This window comes from Phyllosticta capitalensis, assembly GCF_038381095.1.
Source record: "Phyllosticta capitalensis strain CBS 128856 chromosome Unknown BKA78scaffold_4, whole genome shotgun sequence".
Lineage (NCBI taxonomy): Eukaryota > Fungi > Ascomycota > Dothideomycetes > Botryosphaeriales > Phyllostictaceae > Phyllosticta > Phyllosticta capitalensis.
In genome coordinates, this window is record NW_027117442.1 from 1,499,145 (window position 1) to 1,520,470 (window position 21,326).

General features: G+C 54.7%; 11 protein-coding genes and 1 non-coding gene across 12 annotated transcripts; 6 read left to right on the top strand and 6 right to left on the bottom strand.

Moving 5' to 3' along the window:
- Window positions 1-323: 323 nt before the first annotated feature.
- On the bottom strand, window positions 324-717 carry BKA78DRAFT_311652 (uncharacterized protein). Its single transcript, XM_066888233.1, has one exon. The coding sequence runs from the start codon at window positions 616-618 to the stop codon at window positions 424-426; it is 195 nt and encodes a 64-aa protein (XP_066745469.1). The 5' UTR covers window positions 619-717; the 3' UTR covers window positions 324-423.
- BKA78DRAFT_311653 (Prefoldin) lies at window positions 634-1,463 on the bottom strand. The gene is made up of 3 exons (XM_066888234.1): window positions 1,384-1,463; window positions 1,159-1,323; window positions 634-1,005 (listed from the first exon to the last, which is right to left on the bottom strand). Exons 1-3 carry the CDS (start codon window positions 1,415-1,417, stop codon window positions 692-694), a joined length of 513 nt encoding a protein of 170 aa, XP_066745470.1. The 5' UTR covers window positions 1,418-1,463; the 3' UTR covers window positions 634-691.
- A 150-nt stretch (window positions 1,464-1,613) lies between these two features.
- On the top strand, window positions 1,614-2,922 carry BKA78DRAFT_351980 (uncharacterized protein; the record flags this gene model as incomplete). Its single annotated transcript, XM_066891273.1, has 2 exons — window positions 1,614-2,543; window positions 2,605-2,922. 2 exons carry the CDS (start codon window positions 1,614-1,616, stop codon window positions 2,920-2,922), a joined length of 1,248 nt encoding a protein of 415 aa, XP_066745471.1.
- A 23-nt stretch (window positions 2,923-2,945) lies between these two features.
- BKA78DRAFT_249979 (uncharacterized protein) lies at window positions 2,946-4,350 on the bottom strand (the record flags this gene model as incomplete). Its single annotated transcript, XM_066884523.1, has 3 exons — window positions 2,946-3,177; window positions 3,237-3,413; window positions 3,461-4,350. 3 exons carry the CDS (start codon window positions 4,348-4,350, stop codon window positions 2,946-2,948), a joined length of 1,299 nt encoding a protein of 432 aa, XP_066745472.1.
- A 622-nt stretch (window positions 4,351-4,972) lies between these two features.
- Window positions 4,973-5,957, top strand: BKA78DRAFT_311658 (uncharacterized protein). The gene has a single exon (XM_066888235.1). It carries the CDS (start codon window positions 4,998-5,000, stop codon window positions 5,505-5,507), a length of 510 nt encoding a protein of 169 aa, XP_066745473.1. The 5' UTR covers window positions 4,973-4,997; the 3' UTR covers window positions 5,508-5,957.
- Window positions 5,958-6,072: 115 nt separating this feature from the next.
- BKA78DRAFT_t79 lies at window positions 6,073-6,144 on the top strand. Its single transcript has one exon. It is a non-coding gene; the product is annotated as a tRNA-Met (tRNA).
- Window positions 6,145-7,200: 1,056 nt separating this feature from the next.
- BKA78DRAFT_351982 (Rox3 mediator complex subunit-domain-containing protein) lies at window positions 7,201-8,603 on the bottom strand (the record flags this gene model as incomplete). Its single annotated transcript, XM_066891274.1, has 3 exons — window positions 7,201-7,293; window positions 7,372-8,039; window positions 8,108-8,603. 3 exons carry the CDS (start codon window positions 8,601-8,603, stop codon window positions 7,201-7,203), a joined length of 1,257 nt encoding a protein of 418 aa, XP_066745474.1.
- Window positions 8,604-9,097: 494 nt separating this feature from the next.
- BKA78DRAFT_294700 (restriction endonuclease type II-like protein) lies at window positions 9,098-10,279 on the top strand (the record flags this gene model as incomplete). The annotated part of the gene is made up of 3 exons (XM_066886389.1): window positions 9,098-9,219; window positions 9,279-9,359; window positions 9,409-10,279. The coding sequence occupies 3 exons, from the start codon at window positions 9,098-9,100 to the stop codon at window positions 10,277-10,279; spliced, it is 1,074 nt and encodes a 357-aa protein (XP_066745475.1).
- A 71-nt stretch (window positions 10,280-10,350) lies between these two features.
- On the bottom strand, window positions 10,351-12,526 carry BKA78DRAFT_118191 (uncharacterized protein). The gene is made up of 3 exons (XM_066882373.1): window positions 12,292-12,526; window positions 11,223-11,906; window positions 10,351-11,152 (listed from the first exon to the last, which is right to left on the bottom strand). Exons 1-3 carry the CDS (start codon window positions 12,383-12,385, stop codon window positions 10,422-10,424), a joined length of 1,509 nt encoding a protein of 502 aa, XP_066745476.1. The 5' UTR covers window positions 12,386-12,526; the 3' UTR covers window positions 10,351-10,421.
- Window positions 12,527-14,988: 2,462 nt separating this feature from the next.
- Window positions 14,989-16,639, bottom strand: BKA78DRAFT_118246 (14-3-3 domain-containing protein). The gene is made up of 3 exons (XM_066882374.1): window positions 16,494-16,639; window positions 15,250-16,436; window positions 14,989-15,187 (listed from the first exon to the last, which is right to left on the bottom strand). Exons 2-3 carry the CDS (start codon window positions 16,427-16,429, stop codon window positions 15,105-15,107), a joined length of 1,263 nt encoding a protein of 420 aa, XP_066745477.1. The 5' UTR covers window positions 16,430-16,436; window positions 16,494-16,639; the 3' UTR covers window positions 14,989-15,104.
- A 1,578-nt stretch (window positions 16,640-18,217) lies between these two features.
- Window positions 18,218-18,730, top strand: BKA78DRAFT_368568 (uncharacterized protein; the record flags this gene model as incomplete). The annotated part of the gene is made up of 1 exon (XM_066892633.1): window positions 18,218-18,730. A coding segment is annotated over one exon (513 nt), but the record flags the coding sequence as incomplete, so codon positions are not given.
- Window positions 18,731-19,722: 992 nt separating this feature from the next.
- BKA78DRAFT_118268 (uncharacterized protein) lies at window positions 19,723-20,504 on the top strand. Its single transcript, XM_066882375.1, has one exon. It carries the CDS (start codon window positions 19,850-19,852, stop codon window positions 20,414-20,416), a length of 567 nt encoding a protein of 188 aa, XP_066745479.1. The 5' UTR covers window positions 19,723-19,849; the 3' UTR covers window positions 20,417-20,504.
- Window positions 20,505-21,326: the final 822 nt, after the last annotated feature.

Here is a 21,326-nt window from a genome sequence, read left to right on the forward strand (position 1 = left end):
GGCCTTGAAATCATTAAAGACAGTTGTGGTTGTAGATGGAGGATTCAAGTGCTGCGCAGCTAGAAGGCTTGGGCATTCAACCTAATAAAGGATAGCTACGGGGAGCACACAAGCCCTCCGCTACGCATTAGAAGCTGACAGTTCTCTTGCAGCCCGCAGTGCGACCGCGATCTGTTGCAGATGCTAGAACCTACTCCAGTCTAAAGTGTCCCAATTCATACAAGTCTCTCAGTATTCAGGCTGCCCTTAAATGCCCCCAAGCTCATATGACTGCTGCAGGCATGTCTTTGGTCAAATACAGCCGATGGCACCTCCTGTTTCTCCGCCCTTTGGTGCTCAACTAAGGAAAAGGATCAATTTGAGGCTTGGAGAGGATGTGGAGCTCCTTGTAGTTTCATGCTGATATTTGTTTATTGAAGATGGCTACTTGAAATCCTGCGGCAAGTCCCCTTGCTCTTGTACTGAATCCCCCTGGATATGTCGCCGAGGGCGTATCCGGATACTCCCACTCATGTTGACTTGACTCTTGCTTTCATATTCTCCTAGAATGTGCGATGTCTCCTGCCAGAACCCATGGCACATCAAAACGCCCTCGACGTGGACGATTATCCCGAGCATATGGAAATGCTCTGAGTGGCTGCCTTCGGTCCAAGCGGCCAATTCTTTCTCCTTATCCGTCTATCATTTGACATTACGACGCCGCCGCCGCCGCCGCAGCCTGCTGCCCAGCCGCCTGTGCGCCCGCCTGGCTCTGTGCAGCAAGCACCTTCTGTCTCAAAACATCCTCGATGACCCTCAGGTTGTTGCTCTTGCCGGTAACGATTGTCTCAAGATCCTTGAGGTTCTTCTCGAGGTCCTTGATCTTGCGGTCGTAGAATTCAGCGGCGTCGGCGGTGCTCTTCTCGACGTAGAAGCCCGTTCCAATGTCGACAATGACGCTGCTGAGGTTGGCGAGCGTGCCGGGGACGTACAGCGACGAGGTTAGGGGCACGAGGATCGGACGGTCTGTTATGTCGGCCGCCAGAGGAGCGCGCGTTAGCTTGGATTGTGGCACAGGCGGCGGATTGGTGGTTCGGCTAGGGGGAAGGTAGGTCTAAGGGGGTGTCGGTGGGGTACTGATGGGCAGCGCAGGCGTGAGATTGCGCGCAAGCAGCGTACCGGTAGAGCCAGACGAGACGCCCGAGTTGATGGACTTGAGACAATCCCGAAAGCGAGTCTGCGCGCCGCGGAGGGATTGGAAGGAGCCGGTGAGGTGCTCGAGCTCGGTGTCAAGCTGCTTCTTGAGCTGCGAAAGTTGCTGGACGGAGAGGGCCGCCAAATCGACTAGAGAAATCCAGTTGTTAGAATGGCCTCTTCTGATTGTCGCAAAGGGTCCAAATTTACCAGTCTGTCCGCCTTTGTCGTTCGGAGATGCCATTGTCGGAGGTGCCTGCGGAGCGGGAACAGGCGATGATGCAGTTGCTTGGTGTTGAGTTTTTGGACGAGTCATGCCACGAATGCGGCGGAGCTCGAGCGAGTCAGTGGGCCATGCTCTTTCGACGTCAACTCCGTCGTCACGTTTCGAAGATTTCTTTCTACTGTTTCTTCTCGACCAGCAACCCCTTCCATCCAGAATGGTCCGTTTGGTGGCACGACTGGCGTCCAGAGCGCAGACAAGCTTCAGCCCCAAATGTCGACAGTACCATACATTCAACCGCGACCTGTCTGAATTCATAATCCCAGAAACCGAAGCAAAACGCCACTCTACAAAACCGCTCCCACTTCCAGCAGAACTGATCGAGCCCTATGTTAGGAGGCTTGCGTGCAACCTGGATATCCCTTCCCGGATAAGATGCCACTATCTCGAAGACTCTGATGCATTTCACAAGTGGTTCAAACAAAGAGGAAAACACACCACACTGAACACTGAACTTTTCAAACAGGAGGGTGGCTCATCGCTAGTCCCGCTAGAGTACCTTGGATTCGATCCTGAAAGCAATACTCCCACTTTCAAGCGTTTTAAAGCACCATTGGCCACATTCGCCAGCTTCGTCGAGGCTCCCTCCTCAAAGTTCAATCTCTACCTCGCGCAATGCGACTTCGACTCGTTTCCGGAAAGACTTCAAGAAGACCTCGAATTTTTCCCGCGGTTCTTGAGAAAATACTCCTCGGAAAATCATATCTACGGTCGCAACATTTGGATTGGTACACCGCCGACATATACGCCGCTCCACCGCGACCCCAATCACAATTACTATCAGCAGCTCGCCTCCGTGAAAAAGGTCCGCCTGATGTCCCCTGAAATGGGGCTCAAGGTGTATAGCAAGCTTGCAAACGACAATAGCAACGACTGGGCCTCCCATGCCGATCCCCGGGGCCGAATACGAACAGAAGAGATGATGGCCTCTTCGCAGAGACAGGATCTTTACCGGGCCGTCTGGGAGAACCAAGACCCAACTGTTGAGATCTACGAAGGCGCACTTGAGAGAGGACAGGCTCTGTTCATTCCGGCAGGTTGGTGGCACAGCTTCAAGAGCGAAGATCAAAACTCTATTTCGGCATCGGTCAGTGTCTCACATGCCTGTTTCTCTCGGATGTTTGCACCATGCTAATCAGTATGCTTAGATAAATTACTGGTTTCAGTTCGCGAGCAAAAATTGCTTTCTGTTGAGAGATCTTTCGAAGCGCCGGGGCGAGGCCAAAAAATTGCTTGCCGCGATTACGGGCGCCTCAACTACCTCTCTGAGAGCGTCAATGCTTGAGCTCGAAAATCTTGCGGAAAAGACTGGTCAATCTCCACAGCAAATCCTCGGCGATTCGTACAAAGAAGTAATGGATGCCGAACATCACTTCCGTCACGCATTGATCCGGTGGGGATATCTTAAAACAAAGTCAAAGGACTTGCGCAGCAAATCTTCGCGCATATTGCAGACAATTAACTAATAGCACTAAAGCGTTGCTAAGTATTACGAATTTCCGCCAAATGCAAAGGGACAACCGCCGCGTCCTTGTGCCATCAATTTGGATTTTGTCTTCTCCGCTTCCGACAATCCTTTCCCTTCAAAGGTTGCCGGACCAACGCGCTGGAGGTCATATCCCTCGGAACCGTATTTTCCAGGAGTAGGATAAGGTCGGCCGGCCATCCACTTCAACCATGCCTTCGGCCCCCATCGATTGGCGAAAGTGGGCTCTATGTACCTTTACGAAGGTTAGCACAAAGGATTAGATTTTGGGCGCAAATCGCTGTGGGTTCATACCAAGGCTCAGCCACCCATTCCAGCAGATGCGTCTTGCCGCTCTTGTTGGGCTCCTCGGCGATTCGTTGAAACTTCATAAACTGCGGACGAGGGAGCGCAAAGTGGCGAAGGAGGAAGGCACGGAGGCGTATGCCTCTCTCGACATTCGTTTGGAATACTTCCGATGGCGCGTCGTACCTGCATCGCAATCAGCAAGGGCCCAATCGGTCGGTCGAATCACCCACATCATGGCCTTTCGGAGGCGATCGTCCATCAGCGACGACACAACTTTGTAGGCGGCAGGATTCAGGGCCTTGGGAACGTCCCACAGCAGAATATTCGTCGTCTCATCGGCCGTCTTCTTGTTGGCCGCGTCCGGCACCATGCACTTCTTTTCGTATTCGTCGGCCCACTCCTCCAGGTCTTCCAACCAGTGCAGGCCATCAGTCCAGCCAGTCCCCGCACTCCGCATCTCCTCGTACGAAATCTCCATGGCCTCGCCAATGCTCTTCCAAAACGTGCCGAACGCGCAGCATTCCAGATCGGTCAGCTTCCTCCACTCGCACCGGTCGATCCAGCGGCGCGGCTCCAGCGCGAACAGCGCAAGCGTGTACAATAGGTCTGCATTCGAGATTTTGCCGCTCGCCTGGTACATGCTGTGGAGGTAGTTCATGCGCGCGATGCCCGCGTTGGCGCGCTCGGAGTCCGGCGGGAACGACATAAACTCGCCGATAAGGACGACCGTGTCGACGTAGCGCTTGGGCGCGCGGTCAGGGGTCGACAACTGCTTGGTCGCCACCAAAAGCCGGCTAATCGATGGGATGCCGTAGGTGCGGAAGAGGGCGAACTCGAGCGCCTTGTTTGTCGTGAATGGGAACTCGAGCTCGAACAGGTACTTTTGAATCTCAAACGCGTGTTGGGTTGTCATGTTGCGGTAGTCGGCGCGCGTGCGGTACGGATATGAGGCCAGCTTCTTGTTCGTGCGACGGAATCGCAGGGCATGGCAGAGGAGAATGTAGCAGACAATGGCACCTCCTGCTGTGCTTCGCGGGTGCTGTTTGACCAGGTCAAGAAGCGTCTCCAGGTACGGTCCTGCTCTTGTCGCGAGGCGCTGCAGGCTTGCGAATGCTTGCATGGCTGTTGAAGACACGGCTTCGGAAAGAGATCCTGCTGCTTGCGCCATGACATGCGGCTTTTCTCTTGTAGTTCACTGCCTACTTCTTTATCCCCGTCAATACTCTTGAGGCTACTCTGGTCGAAGTTGGGAAATGATCCAGGAACAAAAGGCGTGGAATTGTGCGCAACGCGGGAGCGCTCGTGGTTCAGCGACAGGAACGGGTTGATCCCTTGCGCAGTGGGAAGCACGAGGAAAAGACCCTCAACCTCGGCGCGCAGCAGACAGTCTCCAAGATATAACAATCTTTCCCCTCTTCCCAGAATAAATCGACCGAGTCCCGAGCTCTTATTACTATTCTCCCCTCTTTCTCCACCCGGCGCAAGCAGTGGCTCAGGGGCTACGGTCTGCGCGCTCTGCCTTGCCGGCCTGACTGACCCTGCCACCACCTCGACTGAAGCACCAAATGAGGTTCGCGCGAGTCGGACAGCGGCAAGAGGCGATCCCGGGCGACGGGTCGGCGCGTGGACCTTCTCGCTGGATGCGGGCGCTAGCCGTTTGCGGCTATGGAGTGGCTGCCTGGGTGGCCAGAGGGCAAGGTGACGCGTTGATGGTGTGAGAGAGACTGGCCGTGGTGGTGTGGGAGGGCAGGATATTCAATTCTTCAGATGGCGAGGGAGGTAGCGAGCGGAGCTGAGATCCGGAGGCGTCGTGTCACACGGCATATGCATGTAGGGCTATGTAGAGCATGGTCCGCAAGTCGTACGGTACGGTACGGTGGCATCTGGAGAAGCCGGGGAAAGCGGCGCAAAAAAAGGGTGCGTAGCAGGCACGCGCGTGTCTCTGGCAGGTCCTTCTCTTCCAATGATCCCAAACGTGGACAAAAGAGGCGAGAGAGGGACGAGAAAACAGGCAATAGCTTGCAATTGCGCGCCGTCGATTGGTCTGGATATTGGCCCCCAGTTACGGACGGCGTGGGTGCTCAATGCGGCTTGGGCTGGAGTGAGACTGCGAAGCCTGGAACCTCGAGCCCACGTACGTCGGCGCAGGGTCCTTGCCGAGGCGACAAAGATGGAAATAATGGATGGGCGGCGCGGGACTTTTTGGCGAGTCCTTTTCTGTCGCTTCTGTCTCTCATCCTCGCCGTCTTTGAAGGTGCTGCGTCGGTTCTTTGTTAGAAGCATAGACATGAACAAGTAGAGTGTGCTCAGAAAGCACGACTTCCAACGCCATAATTCAAACGCCTCTCACCAGTAGGGCAGCGGCGCAATTTCGAAGCTGAAGTTCGAAGTGAATTCGTCCCTTGATAGGCGTCCGGTCACGCTTGGATCGGCAGCCGGACAGTGGCATGCGCTGGTTACATTCAGCCCGTCCACGATTGGAAGGTTGTCAGCCATCTTGGGCTTTCGACGTTCGGGGACAGAGTCGAAAAATTGGCAGGGAATAGCATGAGTTGACTGAATTGGAGAATCGATGCAAGAAATGTATCGGTTTTGGGACGTTGAACTGGTTCGGAAGGTCTTCGCTAAAGTTCGTTGAATCGCGGAATCTCGAGCCACCATGTCCACGAGTCAACGGACCCTAGCGCCGCAAGACATGTTCAATGAGGACTGCGGTTTCCATTATTGAGTAGCTCTCTGAGCAGAGAGCAGACGGGGTGTTGGGCTTGAACGAAGATGGATGGGTGTCAAGGATAACACGCTATTTTAATATATTGCAATTGCTTACTTGATTTCAACAACAAGCTGAATGGCGCAGCGGAAGCGCGCCGGGCTCATAACCCGGAGGACAGTGGATCGAAACCACTTTCAGCTAGAAGAATCAATTTCTTTTGCTTTTGCTGCTCATTAGACCGGCGTTCGAGTCGGCGCGTTCGCCGCTGAGCGCTCGGCTCTTTTTTCTTTTTGCTCTTTGTTCATCATGACATCAGTTCACACAAAGCTACACACAGCGCCACGTGCGGCCCTTGTGTACCTTGAAAGGGCTCGTGCTTTGCCTGATGCTCGTCTTACGCAGGATCATGTCATTCGATGTTGTGCGACGTTGAGAGCGTAGGGCGACGTGGTAAGGGACCACAGCTGTCTTCACATGTCGGGCTACGTACATACCTATCCTCAATGCACATTATCCAGAACATCACTCATGGCAAAGGGCTCATCATTTTAATCATATTTATTTGGACTTCTGATCAACTCTACCGCAAGCCTTGCCACCTCGAGCGCCAGCAACAGCAGCGAGAAAACTTGCATCGAGACTAAAAGGACCCTTTCGAAGTCTCACTGCCAGAAAGAAAAAAGGCCTCGCAAAGCAGAGCTTTGCCGCAAAACAGACATGAAAATCACGCCTCCTCTAATCGTGTGCCTGGTTGCTGAAAAGGTAGCAACGGCTGCCTAAAGAAACAATGGTGAGGATACGAGAAAATATGAGAGAAAAGTGAGAACCCACGTTATATCAGAGCCCGACCTTTTTGAAAGTTTCATCGGGTAATTAAAAACGCCATACGCCTTGCCCATTGGGTCCCCAGTTTGATTGTGCTCCTTCGATCGAAATGCATGCCGTTGGGGGTTGAAAGACGCTCAAAGCGGGTATACGTAAAATAACCAAAAGTGAATGCAAAAGCAATCTGATCTCCGTCTCCGCACTGTCAATGCTCGGGAGTCGGTTTTCTTTTTGTGGACATTCGCAGTAAATTGCTGAGTCCAGGGCATTGCAGGCTTCGCCCCATCCATCAAGTCCGAGCACCACAATCGTTGGCAGGTTGGAAAGGCTCATTATGCCGTCGCACGCTCGAGAGAGCAAGCGCCCAGGCCCAAGATCTGCAGAGCCTGCCGAATGTAGTTGCTAGTGGAACTGGATGTCAAGAGGTCTCCATCATTGCCTGACTCCCACCATGCCGGCTTGGTAGCCAACATTGGAACTTCCACGACGTTCGTTGAATCCGAGAGGACTGCCAGCAGTAAAGTCCTGGTGTTTCCAAACCTGATTAGTCGAGGTCCCGGTGCGTATGTGCAGAGCGAATCAAGAAATTTGGACGCCTCGTACCTTTCGACGCTTCTTCTTATTGGCGTTCCCGCGACCATCGTCTTCGCCGCCTGTAGAATCGGCCAAGTCGTCATCCGCAAATCCTTCGCCATAGCCTCTAAAGCTCGACTCCACGTAGCTGCGCTTCTTGCCAGCGCGGTCAGGGCGGACGACCCCAGGCTTTGCTGCGCCAGAAGGCCTCAAGGCTGGAGAGGACGTTGCCGAAGAACGGCCTTGCAGCGAGCCCTGACCGATCCGAGCCTTCTTCGCAGCGTTGTCCAGTAATTCTCCACCGGGTCGCTTGAGGGAAGGCTCGTCTGCACCGATTCTTGACTTCCACTTGGTCTCTTCGCTCGGAGGCAGTTTGCCAGGCGTCATCTTCAGCGCTTTGTTGAGTTTGTCCATCAATGGATTGACTCCACGCTCAAGCTCCTTGCCATGAACTCGCTGAGCGTACCACTCCTCGTCAGGCATCTGCACCAGGGACAGCAATTGGTCTTGTCTCGCCTCGGGTTTGCTCTTGCCACCCGACAGCTTGAACTCTTTGACATAACCCTCGTAGGACTTCCTAAGCTTGTGCAGCTTCTCGCCGCTCTGAAGATCGAAGCGAGCAACGCTCTTGGTGATGTCGTCCAGGCGATAGAGCGACACAAGGTTCTGCGATACGTGAGGCCGAGACTTTGTGTACGCTATTCGCGAACCACTGTTAACAAACGTCTGGGCAAATTACAGCACTGCAGCAACTTGGGGACCTTACGAGTCTCGCTGAGCTTGAAGAAGCCGGTACCAGTGGTGAGCTGGCCCGAGCCAACACCATCGCTCGTGGATGAGCCCGTGCCTGTCCGATCATGACCTGTGTGCCGGTGATCGCTGTCGCCGCCTGAGACGAGGTGACGCTGTGTATCGCTTTCCACTCCCTCCATCTTGTCACCTGGTTGGCGCGACTCGCCATCGTCATGCTTGGACGCAAACGAAACGCCGGCCGTGCTGGACGGCGTCGGGAAGACGTTGAAGGACGTCGCGGTGGGCTGTTGCGAGGACTGCGACATGTTTGCCGACGAAGGAGGCGTCAAGCCTTGTCCCTTTGCTGAGGTAGAGGCGGTTGAATCATAGGACTGGCTTTGACCGAAGGAAGACATGTAAGGTGGTGAGGTCGGAGTGTTGGGCTGCTGGTTCAGGGTCGTGCTGGACGGCTGCTCTGACTTGGCGAGGTGGTATGGAGGAGAGGCAGGTGAGAATGACGATTCGGACATGGACGCGCGGGTCGCAGAGGGTGAAGGATGGGTGTTGGAGAGCGCGGGTGGCAGAGGGGTCGGCGTGTAGGGCGGCGACACAGCCCACGGTGTCGCAAGTCTTTATTTCATCGGCCGGTGGACTCGCGTCGGAAGGGTTGGTAAGGCGATGCAGCGGTCGGGACGATGGAGGACGTTTTCTGGCGGTGGAGCAGACGACGGGTGGACGGTGGTGGTGGTGAAAGCAGGGCGTGGTTGGCGGCGGAGAGGGAAGTCGCAGATGGTGAGAATGGGAAGGCCTTCTCGGGCTGGGCGTTCCTCTCATCCTTCGGCCTTGGCCCTTGTTCATCCCGCGCCCATGACTAAGCGAGTCCGTACCATTCACCACTTCACAACCACCTGGACCACACTCAAACCCTGCAACCAATTCCAGCACTCTCTCACCCGCTTGCAGGGGTCCTTGAAACGTCCGACAACGTCCATGCCAAGCTGCAACCTCTCCAACTCCACCAAACATGGCCCACGAAGCGCCCAGAGTCCAACAGCCCAAGCCGCAGGCTCTCCCCTCGCGCAACACCACTTCTTCCATTCTCGTCTCTCCTCGCCAGAGGGGAAATCCGATCCTTAACAGCATTCGGTAGGCCGGGCTTTTCTGACTCAAGTCCGGAGGCAAGTGTGCTGACAGTGTCAACACAGAGCTGTACCATGGGAATATTCGGACATCGCTCCGGACTACACCGTGGGGGCAACCACATGTGCTCTATTTCTCTCTCTAAAGTACGCGGCACTCTACGATGCACCGTTCGAAAATGCTAAGCCCACATAGATACCATCGGCTGCATCCAGAATACATTTATTCCCGGATCAAAGCTCTGGCTGGCAAGTACAACCTACGCATCCTGCTCGTCATGGTCGACATTGAAAATCACGAAGAGGTCTTGAGAGAGCTCTCCAAGACGTCACTGATCAACAATGTGACCATCATGCTCTGCTGGAGTGCCCAAGAAGCCGGCCGCTATTTGGAACTCTGTAAGACCCATGAGCATGCTGCACCGACAAGCATCCGCTCCCACCAAGCAACCAACTTTTCAGAGAAGCTTGTTGAATTCATCACGACGCCTCGAAGTATCAACAAGACGGATGCTGTCAGCCTCGTCTCCAATTTTGGAAGTCTGAGGACTGCCATCAACGCTCACGCCGAAGAAGTTTCTCTAGTCGCAGGCTGGGGAGACAAAAAGGTCCAGAAGTGGTGCAACTCTGTCCGCGAGCCATTCCGGAACCCCAAGGCCACTAAAAAGGGAGCAGCCAACGATGCGGTGCCCCTGAACCCCGCACGACAGATGCAGAAGGATACCCCAGATCCCAGAGTCGCTGCACGTCTTGGAATTGGATCACAGTTGCCTACTGAAAATCAGCCAGCAGCTCCTACGGACACATCGAGACAGTCCTCCAAGCGACCTTCTGCCACGGCAGCTGCAGCCGAAGATACCATTGATCCGGGCGAGGACGAAGAAGAGGCTTTGCTTGAGGCTCAATACGGCGTAGCGCCCAAGCCGAGCGCTCCAACCACCAAGCCTAGCGCCCCGAGCAGCATGGCTGCCCCTAGCAACAGCAACAGACCCAACAACAAAAGGAAAGCGGACGAAGAACTTAGCGAAGGCATTGAAGCTGCACAAGCCAAATTGAGGAACCAATGACGAGAAGAGGTGAAATTTGCATGATGTCAAAGTCTTGTCAAAACCTTCTAGCCCAGCTTTTGCAACGCGACAGGATATCAAACAAGGACGCCTCCAACGCAAGTCGCTCAAATTCGGATCCCAAACAAAAAGCAAGCCATGCTCAAACATCCAGCGCCAGCCTATCAATCGCCAACCGGATATGCTCAATGTTCTTGACGCACAACCTGCTTTCCGGCTCCACCATGTAGACCTGGGCCGCATGATCTCCAAACATCTTTTGCCGCATCCGGTGCAATTCGGGGTCCTCATGCCATCTTCGCTGCCTGTTCTCAAGGCTCATTACAATCCCGTATAGCGTCCTGTCCACTGGATACTGTGGCGACCCTACGATCTGGTCTCTGAGCGCCTTACGCACAAATCGTCGCCAGTCTGGGCCACTCAGCTCCATACTAAATCGCGCAGGGCAGTCTGGCGTGCCTGTGTGCATGTGCATCGGCACCTCGGCATCAGCCATTGCCATCGCCTTTGTTGCGCCAGCAGCTTCGACGCGGGCTGCCTCGGCATCGATGGAGAACAGACATGAGCGTACGGTCTCGACGACGGTAAGCAGTAAACTGACGAGCATATGGAGATTCTGCGTCGCTGTGGCGGGTCTCTTGGGACACTGTGGACACGGGACCACGGTGGCGATGGTGTTGATGGCGGAGCGGAGCGTAGGCAGGACGAATGGGAAGTCGTGGTTGGAGAGCGAGTGCAGCGATGTCATTGTGAGGTACATGCTGGAGAGGCAAGCGCACTGCGGTTGCAGCGGCGGCGCAATGAGAGGCTGTTCGTGGTGTTGTGCTAGCATGGGCGGCGTATGGTAAGAGGAAGAGCCATCTATCGATAAGTCTGTTGATGCGCGTCTTGTCAGCCAGTTCATGGAATGGTAGGCAAGCAGACAGCGAAAGCGCGGACTCACTTCTCGAACATGTCCCAGACCCCCCAGCGCTCGTATCTTCATGCGAGAACTGCCCGCTGTGACTGTGATTCAGGCTCTGCGACTGCCGATGCTGGTCGAACGGTGTCCCCTGGCGTCCCACCTCGGCAGCCCCGTCGTCGCCAAAGACGCCCAGAATCGGATCCAGCGAGAAGCCAGGCTCCAACTCAAATACATTGCCGAAGCCCGTCATACCTCCCCCGGCTGTCGCCCCCGCTGCTGCCGCAACCTCGTCGGCGTCGAAGCTGAAGCCTTCGAATCCAGAGTACATGAGGGCACTGGCAGGGATGCCAGCATTGCTGCCGCTCGCGGAGACGCCGCCGTCGAAGCTCGCCACCAGCGCTTCGAGATCCTGATGGCTGACTGCCGGCGGCGTGAAGGGGCCGTGATGGCCGTTGATTCCTACACCTCCGTTGCTCAGGCCGCCCATGTGGGCCATGGTGCTGGGCGAGGCGGTGGCAGCAGCAGCATCGTTCATCATGATGGGATGGCTACCGCTGCCGCCATATTGATGCGTGGGCGGGAGGGCGATTGAGGAGACGTCGTCTCTTCGGCGTTTACGCGGCCGGCCCATTTGCTTCTGTGGTGAGTAGACGCAGCTGATGTTTTCGCGCCCGCAGCGCCCGCACCGTGGTTTGTCGCCCGAACATTTGAGTTTGCGGTGTCCTGGGGATAGAGCGTTAGCGGAAGGAAGAGAAGATCGACTTGGAGATGCCCAAGGGCAGAATCGTGATGCCGTGAAGAAAACAAGAGAGAGATGTGTTTGTCATGATGGGGGTTGAGTCAGAATCTGCGCCAACCGAAAAGGGAAGACTTGTCGCGAAGTGGCTATGGGGGTAGGCAGAGGACAGGTAAGGCAGCAAATATGGGTCTTGCTCCTCGGAGAATTTACGATGGATCAGCCTTAAATCCTGTAGGATGATTCTCTTAGGAAACATCTCAGACTATTCGAAACCACGCACGCTCGTGATGCTGTGGTACCGTCGAATAGCAGAGGAGGGCTTGAGGAAAATGCCAATCTGGGGAGACAAAAGAAACCAAGTCCACTTACGACACTCGTCACAGGCGGCATGCCGCTTGACTTCGGGCTGGAAACTGTTCGGCTGGTTGGTAGCGGCATGTTGCCGTGCTTCTTCGACGTCCATCCTGTCTGTCCCTTGCTCTTCTCCTGTCGGGTTATAATTTGGTGCTTTTACACTTGATCCCGTCAGGTTGACCGAGTTTCGGATTCGACGCAGCAGCAAGGTGACAGTCCTGAAGGACCCTGGTCGTCCGTATCCGTTGGTTGGTTTACTCAGCTGCTCGTCTCGGCTCGGTCCTTGCTCGCCGCTACGTCAGGCAAAAACCAAAAACACACCACTTCTTTTCCAACGGCAAAAAGGGCGCCTCTCCTGCCCCCCACCCCTCAAAAAGAAATCCAGAGATCAATGAGGGCCCTCGGCGGTTCTCTCCCGCAAATCTGTCAATTGGAATCGCGCCAGAATTTGGTGCCTTTGCTCGGAGGATGCAAGTGTGCTGATCTCTTGTCGATGCCGCAGATCTCGGGGTCCCGGTCGAAGGAAGGACCAATGTCTCGTCGAAGCCGATAGTCCCGACGAAAAGAAAATAGACGGGATGGCAGTAGCGATATGAAAGGGACCTGTCAAGTCTGAAGCCAGGGAAAACTTAGCAGCCAACAAGCGAGCACCTGACTTGAGCCCTCGGCAGCGGACAAAAAGCAAAAATGACAACTAGACGAAATGAGGATGAAGGAAAAGAACAAAAGAACGAAGAGCAACCACCAAAAAATAAAAAGGGCCCCGCAACTGTGTATAGATGCGGGAAATAGCGGGGTGTGGGTCGGGTGGGATAGGATAAGGAGAGTCTGTCTCGCTATGCGGTGCTAAACCAATGCTTCTAGTATGAACCCTTCGGTCAACCTCCCTGCCCCAGGGCGCGGTCAAGCTAGGACAAAAGCAGTAATGGCTCACCTAAGGGGACCCTGAACAACACAAAGGTAAAACCTAAACAGGCGCCCGTTGACAGGCAGCGCGCGTGCGTCGTGTGGCTCCGGCGGCTAGGGCCAGGCTCAGAGATGAACCGAGACGAGGGGGAGGGCTGTAGGCGGGCCTTCCTTCAGTGCCACCACAGCTTTTGCTGGCATCGTCTACTGTAACGACGATGGCGTGCGCACCATGCAGAAGTGATCGCCTCGCGCGTTTCTTGCTGCGGCGCGTTGGGCTGATGGACAGGAAATGTACCAGATGGTGAAGACGCACAGATGGGAGCCGCAGAAAGGCTATCTACATTACAAACATCACTCTCTCTGATGAGGTAAGAAGCGCTGTTGCTGCTCATGAGATCAGCCCCTACCCACCTGTCAGATCGTGTTGGCTCCAGGCAACCTAAGCAAAGGGTAAGCCCGCCAGCCAGCCAGCCCGCCCACCCTTGTTTCCGCCGCGGAAATCTACCAGGGAAAGACTTTCTGACATGTTGGCGTCTTGCCACAATCCATCTGCTGCTCCGCTGTGCCTGGTTCACGGCGCTGGTGCCGGGGTCTCTCGTCTTGGTCGTCCCGTGGACCTGCCGCCTCGAGGACCGTGATAGAGGCGCCCGCAGGGTCTCGCGCTACTCTGGCGCCTAGGTAGATCCGTTTCGTGGGCGGGACGAGGCCAGTGTTTATGGCGGGCAGCTAGCCACACAGTCTTCGGTTGACGTGCGGGATGCATGTGGCAGGCGGTTGACGCTAGACGCAACAGGGATTGGGATGCTGTTAAACTTAGCTGCGTCCCATGCGGGTCAGATGCGGAGCCCGCCGCGCAGGTTGGGTCCAACAATCACGAGCTGCGCAGATGAGCCGACGCCGCCTTTGGTTGCTGCCCACGATGGTGTTTCAATCAGGGGCAAGTTTGGTTCGAAACATGACCTTTCATCCTGTGCTTTCCTAGTCTACACTTTGCTGACCGCCCCTGCGCGCCTTGATCTCGACTTATCAACCGTCTCTCAACCATTACCATCGATCTCCAAGGCCAGATATTTTTGGCCATGTCCATAGGCATCAAAGCCATCAGCACCAAATCTTTCGAGGGAGCTCACGTGTGCTGCTGTTGCTGAGCCCTCGATTGAGCCTCAATTTGGGCCATCTTGCATTCCCACTTCACCTTGAGCTTTTCGTAAAGCAGCTTGCCCTCCACAGCCATGTGCTCATAATCTCTCTTTGATTTCTGAAAAGTTCCCACAAGCAGATCCTCGTCCCTCTCTTGCACGGCGGCTTCATACTTCTCACGGTCGAACACATCACAAGGCTGAACATAGCGCCACATGGGCGTAGTAATCACCTGTCCAGTGATGAATTGGATTGACGTTGGCAAAAGCCTCCACTCTGGCCAGCAATTCTGAGTCGCGCCCTCAATCGGTGGGAAGGCCTCGTTGCGAAATCTACTCAAGCCGCCGATGTTGCGAATCATATCGGTCTTCTTACGATGGACTCTCGGTGACCATACGTATTCGTCGACCACGTGACTCCAGGCGGCTCCATTCGCTTTGTCGGTATCGATAGGAGCAGGACGAGGTCGAAGAGGACAAGAAGAAGCACAGGTGGGAGAGGACGAGCAGGGGGTGGGCGGCAGGGACTTGTCGAGATCGAGAGGACATGGGCCACAAGGAGACGGAGATGAGCGCTGCACCCGTGGGAGATAATTGACGCGTCTATTTGCCAGGCCCGTGTCGATGGGAGCCGGGCACCGGCGGAGACGACGAAGAACGGCAGTTGATGAGTAGTACTTCGGCGCAAGAAAAGGAGTAGGAGGCTCCGGAACCATGTGTCCCATGTGATCTTGAAAGCTTCGAGTTTCACGGCTCCGGTCCGTTACGTTGAGCTGGTCGTCAACCTGAATGCGACGGACGGGAACGTCTTGCTGATCTTCGACTCGTACGGGACCGCGTGGGAGAATACACTTCTTTCGAACCTGTGTCCTTATCGGTAACCATTTTTTAAGGCAACGAAAAAGCTGAAAAACTTTGTGCTTACGAAGATATCCTTCGACGTGTTTGTCACCTTCACTCCGTCTGATAATCCCGCGCTCTTGCGTCGTGAGGGATACTTGCTCCATGGGCGGAGGCGGCGTGAATTGAGCCATGCCACCCTCTCTGATCGGTACGGCGTGGGCAAGGGGGCTGATCTGCGATTGAGGCGTCTCTTCTTGAATTTGCTCCGGAATGCCTTCTCCGGCCGGCCGAATCGCACCATCCCAGCTTCGACGCTTCATGATCTTACCTAGCTGGTCGACCATCTTTGCCGCCTCCTCAAAGTCTTCATCATCCATGCCCTCTTTAGCATGGTAAACGGCTCGGATAGTCTGGCGAGCAAGGCGGCGTGCGTACTGAAAGTCATGAAGACAGTCCCAGATGAAGGCACAGTGCTCGACCGCAGTCGATAAACGGAGCGGGTGGGATCCGGGCAGAAGAGCGGTCGCTGCCCTATCTGCATTGACAAAGTGGCTCTCGGTGATTGGAAGGAAATTCATAGGCGGAAACAGGAAAGCGGAAGGTCGAGGTGCAATTGTAGGCCCTCCGAGGCCAGGTGGTGGCGCAGGACTACTGACTGCGCTGCTCGGTCGGTTGCTAGCATAAGGGTTGGTGATGAACGAGGCGTCAGAAGTAGCCGAGGCTACAGGGTCGCGGAGCGTGGGAGTGCGGCCTGTGGTGCCATTCTTTGATTTGCTCTGATTTGCTTTGGGCGAAAATTTTTCGCTCACGATGGAGCTTTTGCTGTTATTGTGCCGATGACTGACACCCAAAACACCGGTGGCAGTGTCGTTACGAGACGAGGATCGGGGCGGTGGCACTTGCGATACCGGCGGCTCATTGTGGAAGAGTGAGAGCAGGTGATAGAAGGAAGCGCGAAGCCTGGCCGCCAGCACAGTTGCCTCTGCTCCTAATTTGCCGTTCATGGTATGCGGCAAGACATCGGCCTCGAGAATTTCAAGTCCTTCGCGAACCAGCCAGATAATGTGCTGGTAATGAATCAAAGAAGGCGTGTCTCTGGAGAGATCGAGGCGTCGCATCTTTTTCGCTTTGTGGACCCGGGCAGATAGCATGGACGAAAGCCCGAGAAGTGAGTAGAAGGGGGCCGCTAAAAGCGGGTGCGTTGCGGAAGTCATGCTTGCTATGTGAGCGAGATATTTCTGATCTATGTCGGAAGAAGCCATCTTGAACCTGCGAGGTGTCAGGTGAGTGTTTTTCTGAAGGTGCGAGTGGACAATGAAGACATACCGATCAAGGCCGATATCTCTATTTCAATGAAGAAAAGAGGGGTCAGTCCCTGGTGCAAGCTCGCCAAGGGAATAGTCAAGGGAGATAGCCCTTGCGTCCTTGGAGCGGCGACCCTTTGCGGTCTTCTAGTTGACAATGGCCTGAGACCACTTGACAGTATGAGGCTCAGAGAAGATGGAGGGACACTTGAGGTGACATTAGCTACTGAATCCTTGAAGAAATGAGTGTGTACTAACCTTTTGGTGAGGCGACAGCTACCAATACAAAGCCACTGAAGGTAGTGGTGAACGAGATTGCGTGACGTGAATCTTTTGCTTTCGTGGAGGGACTCGAGAGCCCCTTTTGGGCTTGATGCAGGTTTTGACGAACAGAAAGGCTTCTTCAACGCGATTGATCGCGTCAATGGAATCTCGGGTGGTTGTAAAGTTCGTGAGGTGTTTTGTTTCGACGCGTCTTGAGGTTCAGGACTTGCGATACACCACCGATAGCGCCGGAGTTCTCCCGGATGTTGGTGATGATAGCTAGGTGGCCGGAGATGCCGCACTATCGTTTTTCCAGTGCACAAAGAGCGAGATAATTTGGCCTGCCACGTGCAAGCAAGGAGATTTGAAAGGAGAATGAGAACACAAGAACAAAGAACTTTCCACGAGCTGCGGTTTGCCCACTGCGATGAGGTACAAGCGGAAGAGGTGCTAATAACCAGTGAAGCAAAACTCGAACCACGGCGAGACAGCGAACTTGTCGGCACAAGTACCGTCCTTCTCACCTCTGGCAGGGGCTCTGAGCACAGGAAACGGTAATTTGACGGTGGCCTTTATTCGGGTGTAACCACGCCAGGATGATGCAACAGAGTGATTTCGGATGGCGCCCAGTCGCAAATTTCTTATGATCCTGTGTACGAGGAATATTACAAGATGCTGTACGCAAGACAAAGCACCATGTGGTGGGGAATCGCCCGTCGACTACTTCACAATCGACGGTGGGTATCTTGAGAAAAGCAAAAACAGTCCAGGTCGCCCGGAAAACCTGGAAATGGTCAGCACACAGAGTATGACAAACAAGCAAGCAACCAAAGGGACTTCGCACTAGAAGACGAGAGGCGGAGTTTTTCTACCTCCAAGACATGAGAAAAGTGCTCTTGTTGGTGCCTGATCCAATTCCCTGGGCCTTGTTCAAAGAGCAGGACCAATGGAAAGCAGAGTCAAGTCAAGGCGAGCGGACTCTACAGATCAACGAAGACGTCACTCATAGGGCTTGGTGGCTTGTTCGTTGAGTATGGAGGCTCCAGACAACGCATATTGCGCCTTGTGGCAAGGGTTCGAGCGCGCGGCAACAATGTGACCGAGTTTATATGGCAAATGACGGCAGGCGGTGTGGCTGCTGCCGTCAATGCGCCGCAATGGAGGACTTTGTTTATGTCTCGGCGTACAAAAAGAACCGGGAAACGGAGGGAAGATTTCAGATGACAGGTACTGCTCGCTCACGGCGAAAAGGAAAGAATACGGTGGGGGTCAAAGTGGATTGGCCAAAAACAGACTGCAAGCGAGCACCAAACTGAAATGCCACGAACAAAGAGCGAGATCAAAAGGCTATTGCCTTGGGCGGACGGCTCGAAGCCGCTTGGGCGATAACCATCACGGCCGGCGGTGGCTCCCGAAAGCGCAGTTGATGGGAATGTCGGCGGCCGGCTGCTGGTGAGGGGAGCCTGCAGCTGACGGCTACGTGTTCAAAGCTTCGCTTCTCCCACCCCAAGAAGAGGGCGAGGCGCGTGGACAGCGATCAATGCCAGCTGGCAGCGAAAGAGATGGGGCACTTGGATCGCCAGATCTGACCGAGGGTGGATTTGGTCCATGATGGCGCTGTGCTCCTTGCGTCACCGTCGTGTGCCTTTGGTGGAGGGCAAACCATTGCAAATTTCAAGACATGGCCCAGCGCCCTGTACGCCGTCGGACGGGCGTGGCTCCATGGCCGAGTCGAGGTGGATGGATACTGCATGTCGTGGTCGAAGTGAGCAAACAATGACAGCGCAACTGCTGCGCCGCTCGCTCGCTCGCCCTTTTCTTCACGCCCCGTCAGCGCAGGCGCAGGCGCAGACGCAGACACCGGCGACAGCAGCAGAGGTCGCGGCAGATGCGGCCACCATGATTCGCGACACGCCGGGGGCCGTTTGCGCGTGGATCCGGGGCTGGGGTGCAGCAGTGGTTGTGCGCGGGTGGCACATGGGTGGTGGAGGCTGAGTGGTGTCGGGTGGGAACAAAAGAGAAGAAGCGGTCAACCCCTTGAGCCGTCCGGCGATTGGACCACAACCACCACTACCACCACATCTCTGTCTCTATTATTCAACTCCCACCAGACCGAGCCTCGCCCTCTGCACGCCGCCGTCCGCGCCGTTCACCACCTCGGCCATCTCAGGAGCCATTTCCGTCTTCTCCCCGACGGCCTTTTGCTTCCCCGCCCGCTGATTTCACAAACTCTGTCGTTGTGCCATGTCGGATCCTTGCGCCCCGACTTCTCACGACTCTCGCACCACTAGCATCACAACATTTGCTCCATCACCCTACCAGAGTCTTGAGGCAAGAGAAAATGTCTTTCGCCCTTGCCAAGCGCAAAAAAGAAAGCAAGACGAAACAAGTCGCCAGATGCGCCCCCCACCTTGCATTCTCAAATGTCAGACCGCATCTTCGATCCTGCCGGCGAGTCAATAGCAAACATTTGATGGTTTGCCTGTTCTCTTTTGTCACCCTCCTAGCCCATTTGCTCTGTCAGTACAGCCCGAGACCTGGAACCAATGCCTGGGAGCACGCGCTCCTTCGGCCTCTACCTACCTTGTTGATGCCTTAATGCGCTTGCCATTGTGCAACAGCTGTAACACCGTCTCTTTTGTAAATCACAGTCAGGCCCTTGTCGACTCCAAGAGCGCTATCAGGCTGTCTTTTGCTCCTCCTGGCACTTTCTTCCAGCCTCGTTGGCTTACTTTAATGCCGAATCTATTTGCATGAGATGCACCAATGCCTGTTTTGGTCTCCAAGTCGGTTATGGCATGGCTGTGATCTGTCACACTCCGCATCCACAGCGCCTTACAATAAGGCTGAAGCGCTGACATTAGGTCCCTTTTGTCCGAAATCTGTCATGCTCAACCACAGTGGGGTAGGCCTCGATGCTACGCTCTCATAGAATGTCTGGGTACAACCGGCAGAGGCCGCCGGCACGGCACGCCCCATCTGTCCTGCGGCTCTCGAAGACTGTCAAATCATTTGGCAATCAAACACGACGATGCACGTTGACTGATATACTACCAGAAATGGAAGCAGAATTATCATATTGCTTCAAAGACGAAGACTATAAGAGCGGCTGAAATGGGAGCCGAATCTCACTCGGTCGACACCAAGCATCTACAAGTCAAGTCTTCTCTACAAGAAATCTGCAATCAGCTCCTTCAGCCGCAGCTCTGCAAGTCAAAATCTTTATCTCTTGTGTCTCAAACAAGCCTCGACAATTCGCCGACGTTTCGGTACCACTGCATTTCCATCCTACTCGAGCCTTTAGCCAAGCTTCAAGCCAGCACTCTTGCGCAATCGCGTTGCTCCAAGGCGGGATCAACGGCTCTCGAGTACTCGGAACGCCCTCCATTGGACTCTGGGCAATCAGAACGACAAAGACAACCCATAAGAACAACCAATCAATCCTCAAGGCTACTCATCATGTGCCGCTACTACGCTCACACCCACTCTTGCGGTCACACCACTACCGTATTTGCCGCCTACTGCCCCTCCGCCGCTATGCGCCAACGCGCTTGCTCCGCTCAAGGGGCGAGCGAGATCTGGCAGACGTTGAAGATGGAGACCTCGTGCGCAGCATGCGGCGGCGACGAAATCAGCGGCGGCGTGAGCACCAAGAGGGTCAAGGGGAGGGGAAAGCGCTGAAGTTGGATCTCAAGAGAAGGATTTGGTGATTGGAGAGAGCTTTCTCCTTCACCGCTGCGAGCATGAGCAGCAATTCTTTGGCTGGCTGGCTCAGCGAAAGAGTCGACCAAAGCGAACAGGGACATGTCCTTTCGCGATTTGGACTTCAGGGGGGCACTACATGCATGGAGATACCTTTATTCTCTGGCTGCAGAGGGGCAACAGGACCCTTTCACAGCAACTTTCATATTTTGAAAGATTGTTTTGGCAGGAACTTGATACCACAGATGTTGGACGGTGCACGGAGCCACGGGGCATTTCTTGTTTTCGCCAGCTTTATAAGAGGAGACGAGCTGGTCTCAGTAATCCTATTCACTGAATCCTATCTTGACACTCACCAGTCCTTTCGTCACCAGTGCTTTTGACAGACAAAGCTGAGAACCTGACAGATGGGAGATGACTCTCGCCCAGCGGATTTTGTTCAGGCATTCGAAGATCTCTTAGGACAGAGACCTCGCTCGCTTAGCGTGCAGCTGCAAATTAATGGAGAACTGCGAGATAAAGGTACGTAACTCTGCTCCAGGGGAATGCACACTAGCAACATGTACTAATGCACCAAAAGCAGGGCAGCTCGGATGACGTTGAAGTGGGTCGAACGCCTGCCACATGGTCATTCCAGTGGGTAGGTTAGACATGTCTCAACGCCCCTGTCCTCGTGTCCACGAGCCACGCTCACTCGACTCACTCTCCAAGTGATTCACATTCGAGGGGCGTAGTGCCGATGATCCAGCGGCTAGGACATCTTATATATCCCTCTTCACCAGCGGTTGCCGGACTATCCGAATGTTTAAAGTGCCGGATACACAGCAGATGTAAGGGGCATGATGCATTCATTCCCTTTTACTTGCAGTAGTTGGGTTTTCCAACAATC